The sequence below is a fragment of the Leucoraja erinacea genome, chromosome 2, assembly GCF_028641065.1.
Source record: "Leucoraja erinacea ecotype New England chromosome 2, Leri_hhj_1, whole genome shotgun sequence".
In the NCBI taxonomy this organism is placed as follows: domain Eukaryota; kingdom Metazoa; phylum Chordata; class Chondrichthyes; order Rajiformes; family Rajidae; genus Leucoraja; species Leucoraja erinaceus.
The window spans coordinates 30407822-30420169 of NC_073378.1; the positions used below are offsets into that span (position 1 = coordinate 30407822).

The 12348-nt window shown below is 46.3% G+C and overlaps 1 protein-coding gene across 2 annotated transcripts in view; it reads left to right on the plus strand.

Annotated features, from left to right (window-relative positions):
* Positions 1 to 1609: 1609 nt before the first annotated feature.
* LOC129708446 (dysbindin-like) overlaps positions 1610 to 12348 on the plus strand; it is a 155961-nt gene continuing 145222 nt past the window's right edge. Inside the window, exons 1-3 of one of the 2 annotated variants that reach the window (XM_055654224.1) lie at positions 1610 to 1975; positions 4873 to 4923; positions 8533 to 8583. In XM_055654224.1, coding sequence (XP_055510199.1) covers positions 1920 to 1975; positions 4873 to 4923; positions 8533 to 8583 — 158 coding nt within the window. In that variant the 5' untranslated portion in view covers positions 1610 to 1919. The remainder of the gene's footprint in view (positions 1976 to 4872; positions 4924 to 8532; positions 8584 to 12348) is intronic. The other variant, XM_055654233.1, reaches the window with a different exon arrangement.

Consider the following 12348-nt stretch of genomic DNA (forward strand, 5'->3'; position numbering starts at 1 on the left):
TGTTGTTTTAGTACCTGGCTGAACTACCACCTCTGCTGCCTCCCGTGTGACGGGTCCCACTTAGTCTCGTATCTCTCCCTTGAAATTGTCCAGAGAACTGGCCTCCACCGCACTCTGAGGCAGAGAATTCCAGACTCACAACTCTGGCTTTCCAACACATTGCAGCTCAAGTAAAAATTGCCCTTTCAATATGTTAGAGTCGGTCTTTTCCCTCCTGAGACATGTCTTACCTGTCGACATCCATTTGTTCGTGTGCATGCACTTCAGTGTTGCAGCTTGACAGGTTCAGACTCGCTACAACAAAGTTATTTTCCCTGCAGAATTTTCAATAATAAATGTCTTTTTCAAGAGCAATGTTTATTTTTGTTACCGCAAGCTAAAACTGCCAAAAGTTGTAACACAGATATTGTTGCACAAACATTAATACCTGTAGAAGAAATTGCTTGTCAATCTCGACCCTAAACATCACCCATTCTTTCTCTCCAGAGATGCGGTCTATCCCGCTGAGTTACTCCAGCTTTTTGTGTATATCTTTCGTTTAAACCAGCATCCCTTAATTCTTGCGTTTAAGAAGGAACTGCAGATGCTGGAAAATCGAAGGTATACAAAAATGCTGGTGAAACTCAGCGGGTGCAGCAGCATCTATGGAGCGAAGGAAATAGGCCTATTTCCTTCACTCCATAGATGCTGCTGCAGCCGCTGAGTTTCTCCAGCATTTTTATGTACCTTCCCTTAATTCTTGCTATTGAGGGAGTGCAGCGTAGGTTCACAAGGTTAATTCCCGGGATGGCGCGACTGTCATAAGCTGAGAGAATGGAGCGGCTGGGCTTGTACACTCTGGAGTTTAGAAGGATGAGAGGATATCTTATTAAAACATATAAGATTGTTAAGGGTTTGGACACTCTAGAGGCAGGAAACATGTTCCCGATGTTGGGGAAGTTCAGAACCAGGGGCCACAGTTTAAGAATAATAGGTAAGCCATTTAGAACGGAGATGAGGAAACACTTTTTCTCACAGAAAGTTGTGAATCTGTGGAATTCTCTGCCAGATGGTGGTGGAGGCCGGTTCTCTGGATACTTTCAAGAGAGAGCTAGATAGGGCTCTTAAAGATAATGGAGTCAGGGGATATGGGGAGAAGGCAGGAACGGGGTACTGATTGGGGATGATCCGCCATGATCACATTGAATGGTGGTACTGGCTTCTGCAGTTACTTCCCACACAATTACAAAGGTCTCCTGCCGTAAAACCAGCAGGAGAGCTCTTACAAACCACAATGTCTGATTAATGGAGGGGGGGAAAGAGGAGGGGGGGGGGAGAGAGGGGGGAAGAGAGGAGGGGGGGGGGAGGGGGGGGGAGAGGCAGAGAGAGAGGGGGGGAGAGAGAGGGGGGGGGAGAGGAGGGGGGGAGAGAGAGGAGGGGGGGAGGGGAGCAGGGAGGGAGGGAGAGAGGGGGGGAGGGGGGGGGGGGGGGGAGCCAGCGTCCACTTTGATCTGTCGTTTTCACACCTTACCCTTCCATACCGCTAGACTCTCTCCCCCGCCCCCCGAACCCTCAGCCTGAAGAAGGGTCTCGTCCCGAAACGTCACCCATTCCTTGTCTCCAGAGATGGTGCCCAAAGATTGTATAATCTTTGATGGAGCCTGTCCCGCTGAGTTACTCCAGCAATTTCAGACAAAGATCTTAAAGCTGTAGGATCTTTGATTTCGGAGAGGCTGGAGGCGGGTTGGGGGAAGGCTTCAGTCCGCGCCTCCCTGGGACAAGGCCTCTGTTGCCGGGGCGACGGCGGTGGCGGAAGTGCGTGCGCCTCGGTCTCACCCTGCGGCGGCGGCGGCGGCAGCGAGCGAGCGACGGACGGACGGAGTAATGGCCGCCACGGCCACCTGGCGACGGCGCTGCCCCGCGCGGCGATAACCGCCACCATGTTCGAGAACTTCAAGGAGCGGCTGCTGAGCGCCCAGCACGACCTGAGCAGCAGGTAGGCGGGAGGCCCGGCCCGGACCGGCCCGAGCTGGGAAAGGGGCAGTGACTACAGACTGGAGCAGGGACTGGGACAGTGACAGTGACATGGACTGGGACAGTGACATGGAGCAGGGACTGGGACAGTGACATGGACTGGGACAGTGACATGGACTGGGACTGGGACAGTGACATGGACTGGACTGGGACAGTGACATGGACTGGGACAGTGACATGGACTGGGACTGACAGGACAGACAGGGACAGTGACATAGACTGGACTGGGACAGTGACATAGACTGGACTGGGACAGTGACATGAACTGGGACAGTGACATGGACCGGGACAGTGACATGGACTGGACTGGGACAGTGACATGGACTGGGACAGTGAAAGTGACATGAACTGGGACTGGGACATGGACGGGGACAGTGACATGGACTGGACAGTGACTGGGACAGTGACAGTGACATGGACTGGACTGGGACAGGGACATGGACTGGGACAGGGACAGTGACATAGATTGGACTGGGACAGGGACATGGACTGGACTGGGACAGTGACATGGACTGGGACAGTGACATGACTGGGACAGTGACATGGACTGGGACAGTGACTGACTGGACAGTGACAGTGACATGGACATGGACTGGACTGGGACAGTGACTGGGGACAGGACTGGGACAGTGACATGGACTGGACTGGGACAGTGACATGGACAGGACAGTGACAGTGACAGGGACATGAACTGGGACATGGACAGTGACAGTGACATGGACTGGGACAGTGACATGGACTGGGACAGTGACATGGACTGGGACAGTGACATGGACTGGGGACAGTGACATGTGACAGTGGACAGTGACATGGACTGGGACTGGGACAGTGACCGGACTGGGACAGTGACTGGACTGGGACAGTGACATGGACTGGACTGGGACAGTGACATGGACTGGACTGGGACAGTGACTGGACAGTGACATGGACTGGGACTGGTGACATAGACTGGGACATGGACTGGGACGGTGACATGGACTGGGACAGTGACATGGACTGGGCACTGTGACAGGAGCAGAGCAAGGTGATAGGGGGCGTAGTGGCTCAGGTGCAAGGACGAGGCTGGGACAGCAGGCAGGGCATTGCATTGGGGGGGGGGGGGGGGGGCAGGGGCAGAGTCAGGAGACTGGGGAGTAGGAGCTGGGAGCTAGGGAGGGGTTGGGCCAGGATGTAGGTGGTGTATTAGGGACGGAGACAGAACTAAGAGAGAGGGAACTAGGGGCAGAAATGGGGCAGGGGTAGGAGGGATTGGGGTGGGGGATAGGAGGGGCTCACCTCTCTCCCTGAACATTTGTTCAGACCAGCCCTGTGTAAATGAAATAACATTGCCTGTTCCTTGGTGACAACATGGAAGAGTTGGCCTGAAGGGCCTCTTTCTATTCTGTATGACTCTAAGACAGCCGGTTGCTCTGATCCCTGAGTTAGGTATGACACCCACCCATCTCCTCTAAGTTTATAATTATCGCATGTTACTTGGAAGTAACAGCGTCTTACACATATTTCTTGGAGACAATATTTTGTGTTATTTTGCTGGAGAAATACAAAATATTTATAATGTGTTTCTGAAACTACAGTCAATTGGACCATGAAGTCTGAAGAAGGGTCCTTACTTGAAATGTTTCCTGTCCAATCGCTCCTCAGCTACTGCCTGGCCTGCTGAGTTCCTCCAGCGCTTTGCCTTTGGCTTAACTGGACCCTGTCTATTTTACAAATCTCTGGAATGAAAGCGGCTTGCTGGTCATGTGAGTGCAGAACAAACGGCGTAGGCTGTTTTCTCCTGATAACTCGTGCTCAATGAATGACATCAAAAGTTGGAGTAAAACTTGGCTCGGACTTTTGCACAAATTACTCTTCAGCTGGCTGTGTGAATGTGTGAGCATTCACTTCTAATAGGTCTGGAAACGTCTAACTCAAAGGCTGAAATGAAGCGGGTAACATGTGTGGGTATATAATAAGTGCAAATCTCCATGAGCAGGCCTTGTTTAATTTGCACAGGGATTTAAGTAACATCTTGTCGACTTCTAACCTTTGGCAAAGGGTGCCAATCTGTCTATATCCAAGTCATGTGTTAAAAAAACATTGAATTGGCAATTTTGAAATTTGTTCAGCCAACTCGCATACTCCTGCAATACTTTACACAGAGGTGCAGCGGTAGAGTTGCTGTCTTACAGCGCCAGAGACCCGGGTTTGATCCTACTACGGATGTGGTCTGTACGGAGTTTGTACTTTCTCCCTGTGACACTCGTGGGTTTTCTCCGGAATCTCCGGTTTCCTCCCACACTCCAAAGTTTTATCGGTTTATTGGCTTGGTATAGTTGTGAATTGTCCCTAGTGTGTGTAGGATAGTGTTAGTGTGTGGGGATCGCTGGTCGATGCGGACCCGGTGGGCCTAAGGGCCTGTTTCCACCCTGTATCTCTAAACTAAACTCGCAATTCATGATAGACTGTACTTTTGTTGTGTTGATCCCTTTTGAATATCTTCATGGCAATAAACCTGCTATTTTATGTGCTGATTTATCTGCTTTTGCATTTGTTGCACAGCTTATTGTACCTTAGAGATGCAGCAGGGAAACAGCACCCATAGATCCACTGAGTCCAGGCCAACCCACAACCACCTGTTCACGCCAGTTCTATGTTATCCCGTGTTCTCATCCACTCCCTATGCAATTTCAGAGAATAATTAACCGATAAACCTACACTTGAGATGAGGGAGGAAACCGCAGTCACAGGGAGAACATGCAAACTCCCCACCGACAACACTCTAGGTCAGGATCAAACCTGAGTCTCTTGCGCAGTGAGGTAGGAGCTCTACCAGCTTTGCCATTGTTATATTAATTATTTTCTTATTTCTAATTTCAGTTTAAAGACGCTAAGTGACAAATCCAAAGAAGTAAATGTTAAGAAGCCAAGGTAATCATCTGTTTATTCCATGTTTAATAGACTGATAGCTTGAGTGAGTTTGTCTTCAGGCAATGCTCCTAATGTTTGAAAGATGGTGCAGGGTGTCTTGAAAATGCACACCTCCAGATTCAGGAACAGTTTCTTCCCAGTTGTTATTAGGAAATTGAACCATTCTCTCACCAACTAGAGAGTGTTTTAGGGTGGCATGGTGGCGCAACGGTAAAGTTGCTGCCTTACAGCACCACAGACCCGGGTTTGATCCTGACTACGGGTGCTGTCAGTATGGCGTTTACACGTTCTCCCCGTGACCGTTTGGGTTTTCACCGGGTGCTCTAGTTTCCTCCCACACTCCAAAAGCATACAGGTTTGTAGGTTAATTGGCTTCTGTAAATTGTCCCTAGAGTGCTAGTTTATGGGGTCGCCGGACAGTGAGCTAAAGACGCCTGTTTCCATGCCATATCTTTAAAAGCTAAGGTAAAGTCTAAAGAGAGCGGTCCTGACCTCCCATCTACCTCATAGAGGACGTTCAAACTATTTTTTAATATGACTTTAGTGGATTTTATCGTGAAATGTTATATCCTTTATGCTGTATCTATACACTGTGGATAGCTTGATTGTAATTATGTATAGTTTCTTCGCTGACTGGATAGCATGCAACAAAAATAACTTTTCACTGTACCTCAGTACTCATGAAAATAACAATAAACTAACTAACTATTTCGTATTGTTTAGAAATATGTTGATTGGTAACGCACAATTATTTGGTTCAGTACTTTGAATTTTCAATTGGGTACAGTTTGCCCAGAGACCCTTTTGCATTCCTCCGTTCAGCACCATCAAGCTAAAGTTTCTACAGGGCCTAGTCTTGCCACCTGGGCTCTCTTCTATCTCCCCCACTTACTGTAAAGTCCCGTTTCCAGTTCCCTCGAACCTGACCATGAAACTACTCAGCCTCTCTTCCAACCTGTTGTGAAACTGATACTGTTAACTCTGTCCTGGAGTACTTTATTTTTAACCCATCCTCATTGGTGCCTGTGCGTTTTCTGGAAAAAACATCCTAAACCTCTTTCCTTCTTGACGATACACTTTTAATTCACACTGTTGTAGTCAGAGAGTCATACGGCATGGAAACAGGCCCTTCAGCCTAATATGCCCACGTTCTAAACTAGTCCCACCTGCCTGCGTTTGGCCCATATTCCTATAAACCTATCCTATCCTGCCAGAGAAGGTAGTTGAGGATGATACTGCCGTTCAAGAAACATTTAGACAGGCAGGATAGGTTTGGTAGAGAAGTGATGGTCCTGGCATTGTGTTCAGCCCAGACGTTGTGGCCCGACTGGCATGTTCGAGTGCTGTACTGTTCTAATATCTCAAGATAAAACCACATGTCTGTAATAACAAAATAAAAGCATAAAATGCAAGAGATACTCAGCAGGTCAGGTCAGCATCTGTGGTATAAGAAATAGAGTTGTTGTGTCAGATTAATGACCCTTAATTAGAATCATAATAAAAGCATATTTTATGCGAGCACGATATATTGGTAATGGGCTGTATGCACAAGATCAGTGTTTTGGAAAGTGAGCTAATTAATGACTTAGTGAGAGCACCCAAGTGCAAATCAATTACATTTTCTTTTACAGTCAGCAAGTAGAAAACATTAGTCTTGTACAGTTTGAGGTTGAACAGAAAATATTTAGACTGTTTCAATTAAACTCATTTTGCACATTTCTACAAGCCATGGAAACTTTCCCAGAAAAAAATGTAATTGACATTTTGTTGCAGCGTTCAGCAGCTTGCAAAACAAAATGCGCATATTTGACAAAATCTTTACAAATCAGAAAAAGACAGCCAAGCACTGACTGACTAGATGCAGCTTGTTGTAGAATATAGCTTTTTAAGAAGTAGAAACGAGGAACTGCTTTATACCACAGATAGACACAAATGCTGGAGTAACTCAGCGGGTCAGGCAGCATCTCTGGAGAAAAAGGATGGGTGACTTTTTGGGTCGGGACTCTTCTCAGACAGGGTCAGAAATTCTGTGGGTGGTTATTCCATGGGTGCTGGAGGTCGGTTGAGGACACTCCGCCAAGAACAAAGAGGGACCCGGCATGGGAGGGCGGGATTGATGAGAGAAAGAGGGACCCAGTGTGGGAGGTCACTGAGAACAAAGTGGGACCCAGCGTGGGGGAGGAGGGAGGGGGGTGCAGAGAACAAAGAGGGAACCGGAGTGGGGGGGCCGCCTGAGAACAAAGTGGGACCTGGCGTGGGGGGGCTTGGAGAACAAAGTGGGACCCACTGCGTTTTGGGGAGAAGGCAGGAGAATGGGGTTAGGAGGGAGAGATAGATCAGCCATGATTGAATGGTGGAGTAGACTTGATGGGCCGATTGGCCCAATTCTGCTCCTAAGAATTATGAAATTTTTATGTATCATGGATAGTGCAGTACTTATGGGAAAAACGCTTATAGACATCAAAAATGATGGATCCCAAAAGTATTATTCATGAGATAAGTTAAATTATGTATTTTCCTAGCTATCAAGAGCGTCGGAATGGGAGTTGTGTGGTTAGTAATTCAGTGGGGTCAAGAGGAATGTGAGAGCATTACAGGAATATAATTTCTGGCTAAGCGTGAGAAATAGTAGAGATGAAAGAGTTGGAGACAAAGTGTGGAGGGAAACACAGGTGACCAAAGAGAGAGGGGGTTGGGGCAGTAGCAACGCTGATAGTCTTAGCTTCAAAAGAAGAGTCTTGACCCGAAACGCCACCTGTTCCTTTTCTCCAGAGATGTTGCCTGACCCGCTGAGTTACTCCAGCTTTTTTGTGTCTATCTTCAGTTTAAACCAGCATCTGCAGTTCCTCCCTACACATCTTAGCTTTAAAGCCTACTTTGTATTGCTTTGCAAGGGAGAGGAACTAGACGTAAACTCTGATCTTTGACTAAAATAAAAAGGGGAATTAACGGACAATATCAGAGCAGTGTATTGTTATGAGATAGAAAATGAGCAGCTAATAGCCCCGAGTGTGGTCCCTCCAGATTTGATGATGGATTACTAAACAGTTGGGTCGTTGTGGTATATTCATCTAAATGTAGTTTAGAGATGCAGTATAGAAACAGGCCCTTCAGCCCACTGAATCCACGCGGACCTGCAATCACTTGTGTACTAGTTCTATCCTACACACTAGGGACAATTTACAGAAGCTAATTAACCTATTGGAATGTATGAGGAAACCAGAGCACCCGGAGAAAACCCATGTGGTCACAGGAAGAACGTACAAATCCGTACAGACAGCACCCAAGATCAGGATCGAACCCGAGTCTCTGGCGCATTGGGACAGCCGCCCTACTGCTGTGCTGAAGTCTAGGGAACTTCTTGAACTCTTGATTACAACTTTGTGATGTTACTGTAATATTACAGGTTACTTCAATTTATTTCTTTGAAATATTTCAATCCTAAGATCTTGATAAATCAACTAAGCTTAAAATGTTTGTTTTAAAAGTTGATCAGATCGATTCCTTTGAACTGCAGTATTTTGATTTACAGACCTGTCTAATGGTACTATATTTTCCAGGTTTGCTTACTGTACACTGTACCTTAACATTTCCAATTTGCTCTCACAGAAGTACAGATGATTTGCCAAAGTTTTCTGCGGGAGCTGAGTTATTAAGCAGGTAAGGACATTGCTGCTTGTTTGATTTGAGTTTAGAATAACAGAAAGGTGTTCCCATATCCACACAATTTCTTTTAGGGAAAATTTTACTTCTCACCAATAAAAATGCAGCAGGACACTAAGTTACATGCCGGTAGAAATCCTATTGGCTTAAAATTATGTAGGAAGTAGTTAATGTTCAAGAATTGAAATGCGGATGATTGTCAAAAATTGATTAGTACGGGAGACTGGGGTTATGGGGAGAAGGCAGGAGAATGGGGATGAAAGGGAAAGATAGATCAGCCGTGATTGAATGATGGAGTAGACTTGATAGGCTGAATGGCCTAATTCTGCTCCTGTAATATATGAAAAAACTTATGATTGCAAAAAATACATCTGTTCTTGATGCTATTAGTTTATAGTCTTTGCATTGATCTGGAATTAAGTCTTTCTGAAGTGTGATTTAATTTGTATCTGGACCAGTGCTTATTACAGGTTTTATTGCTGTCTCATTGCTCGAAGAGATGTTCTCCCATTCTGCCCATGTCATTGCTTTGTTTAAAATAGTGATGTAACTGAGCTATAATTACATGGGTGATGACAGTTCAGCACTGTGTTGTCTAGTATTACACCTCCAGAATGCCAATTTTGTTCTTGCCTGTTGTCACACATACTGTTTGCTAAATAGAAATTAAGAGCAGAAACGCTGGTTGATGCACATAATGGTGCCGTTTAGTTTAGTTTAGAGAAGCAGCGCGAAGAACAGACCCTTCGGCCCACTGCGTCCACGCCGACCAATGATTTCCGCCCACTAGCCCTATCCTACACATAAGGGGCAATTTACAAGTGTACCGAAGCAAATTAACCTACAAACCTGTGCATCTTTTGAGTGTGGGAGGAAACCGGAAGGAGTTCCTGGAGGAAACCCATGCGGTCATGGGAAGAAAGTACAAATTCTGTACAGACAGCACCCGTGGTCAGGATCGAACCTGGGTCCCTGGTAAAGCACCAAATCTATTGCTACGCCTCTGTGCCACCCTCTTCTGTCACCAAACTTCTGAATGGTCTTTCAATAAACTAGGGTATAACCCTAATTTTTTTAACCTATTTCATTGCGGATATCAGACTTTCAGAACTGTTACACTGCAATGCTGAGAAATACATTCTGTACTCTCACATCTTTCCCTTCCCTATATGATGCTATGGTGCGCGTGTTTGGCTTAATTGTATTCATGGTCTAAATTAAAATGTTTTTAATTAAGTGGAATCAAGGGATATGGGGAGAAGGCAGGCACGGGTTATTGATTGGGGACGATCAGCCATGATCACAATGAATGGCAGTGCTGGCTCGAAGGGCCGAAGGGCCTCCTCCTGCACCTATTTTCTATGTTTCTATGTCTAATATGATTGGATAGCACACAAACAAACGCTGTTCACAGTTCGTGACAGTCATAAAACTAAACCTTTGCTCAATTAACATATATAGTACCCCACACCCTCTCATTACAAAGGGGATGGTTCCTAGAACCCCCTGTATCAGGATTATCAACGTTGTGTTTAGTTTTCCCCCATATAAATCATGTAAGAGTGAAGTATTACTCCATAATCTCGATTTTTTTGGTAGTGATTTGTGATTCAATAAGGGCAACTTTAAGGGCAACCTGAGCTGCCATCATTCGCAGGCAAAACCATTATAAATTATGCAGATCTGCATCTTTCCTCAGATATCTATATTACTAAAACTCTTTGTGCTGGCAATGTGTCGCCCTGCTCTGCTTTTTCTTGTCTTCTTCCAAACGCTAGGCCACAGCCTTCCCATTTTCACATATTTTACTCACATTTTTCCCAGCGCAGCAATAAACATCTTCCCGTCGCATTCTGAAATATATTTCCAAAGTTATTTATGATTTAAAGTTTCAAAAAACTCTCTACCCCCCTCCCTCTCTAGGGAGTGGTGAGTATTGGGACCTATGGGTGAGTGGTGGAATATTGCGTTCGGGGACCAGCCTTCCCCCATGATGTCGTGACCCACCCCCCCCCCCCCCCCCCCCCCCTCCCGCGTTGGGGGACGGGACCCAACGGGTCCCACGGTCTAGTGTTTCATAAAACTCCCAAAATTAAAAAAATATCATAGTAAAGGTTCAGTTTATTGTCATGTGCTCTGTGGTACAAAGGGGGAAAAAAGCAAAGGAAGATTCAGAGTACTGTAGAAATACAGTGAGTCAAGCAGCATTTCAGGAGAACATAGGTAGAAGACATTTAGGGTCAAGACTTCTTCAGACTGATTGTAGGGCAGGGTAAGAAAGCTAGAAGAGAGGATGGGCATGACTTTCTCAAAGTCTGAAGAGAGGAGTGCCAGAAAAAATTCTCAATTTGCAGGTGGTGCTCAGTGGTTCAATGGTTTCTTTATTGTCACGTGTGCCAAGGACAGTGAAAAACATTTCTTGCTGAGCATACAGCTCAGTAAAGCTTTCCCTGTACATAAGCACAATCCCCTGGTTAGTACAGTATGAACAGAACAGACCACAGCCTCCCACAGCCAACCTCGAGAGCGTGGCAGGTAAGACCCCCACCCAGTTCCTCTCACCAGGCCCTTTGACCACCGCCACCATTGCTGTCACCTTCCACCCCAATTTCCAATTCCTGATCCATGGGACGAGCAGTGACTGGGCTCGGTGTCCTACCCTCTCTTAGCGTGCCGGGCCTGTGGTTTGCTTGCCGGGCCGGACCCCAGGCTGCTGCAGGGTCCCCGGCGGCCCTGTCTCCCGTCGAAGCCCAGGTCACCGCCACCGGTTTGCTTACCCGTCCTCTGTCCGTCTTCCACCTCTCCAGTGCGAGCAGGAGCCGGGCAAGCCAGGCCAGCGACTGGGATACAGCCCTGGCTCGCTGGGATGAGGCCCCAGGTTCCCCTGGGACTATTATACATTGATGATGATTGGTTGCGTGGATTAGTTATGTATTGTTCCAGTGTGAATCTACCAGGACAATTGGATGATCCTTTGTTCAGCATTTCTATTTTTCTGTGATTATCTCTAATTGTCAAAGCACTGGAGAGATTTCCTGTTCTTGGGTGTTGCTGCAAAGAAATGTCCTGTTCTTTGCCATGTCTCTGCATGTTCCTGTATTTTGAACCTCGCCCTTATTCTTCCTGTAAAATAATCTGTCATGCCCCCTTCTACTTCACCTTTTGACTGGCTGTATGAATTATTTAAGATGATCACGTAGTTAAAGAGTCACAGAGTATGGAAAGGCACTTCGACCCAGTTTCAAGTCAAGTCAAGTCAAGTCAAGTTTATTTGTCACATACACATACGAGATGTGCAGTGAAATGAAAGTGGCAATGCTCGCGGACTTTCGTGCAAAAGACAAACAACAAAACAACCAAACAAATTATAAACACAATCATAACACACATATTCTGTTACATAATAAATAATGGAAGGAAAAACGTTCAGGCCGATCAAGGTGTCCAATCTACACTGGTCCCACATGCCTGCGTTTCACCCATTTCCCTCTAAACTTGTCCGATCCATGTACCTGTCCAAATGTCTTATAAATGTCATTATAATTTCTGCCTCAATTTGGAGTATTGTGTGCATTTTTGGTCCCCTAATTTGAGGAAGGACATTATTGCTATTGAGGGAGTGCAGCGTAGGTTTACAAGGTTAGTTCCCGGGATGGGGGGATTGTCATATGCTGAGAGAATGGAGCAGCTGGGCTTGTACACTCTGGAGTTTAGAAGGATGAAAGGATATCTTATTGAAACATATAAGATTGTTTATGGTTT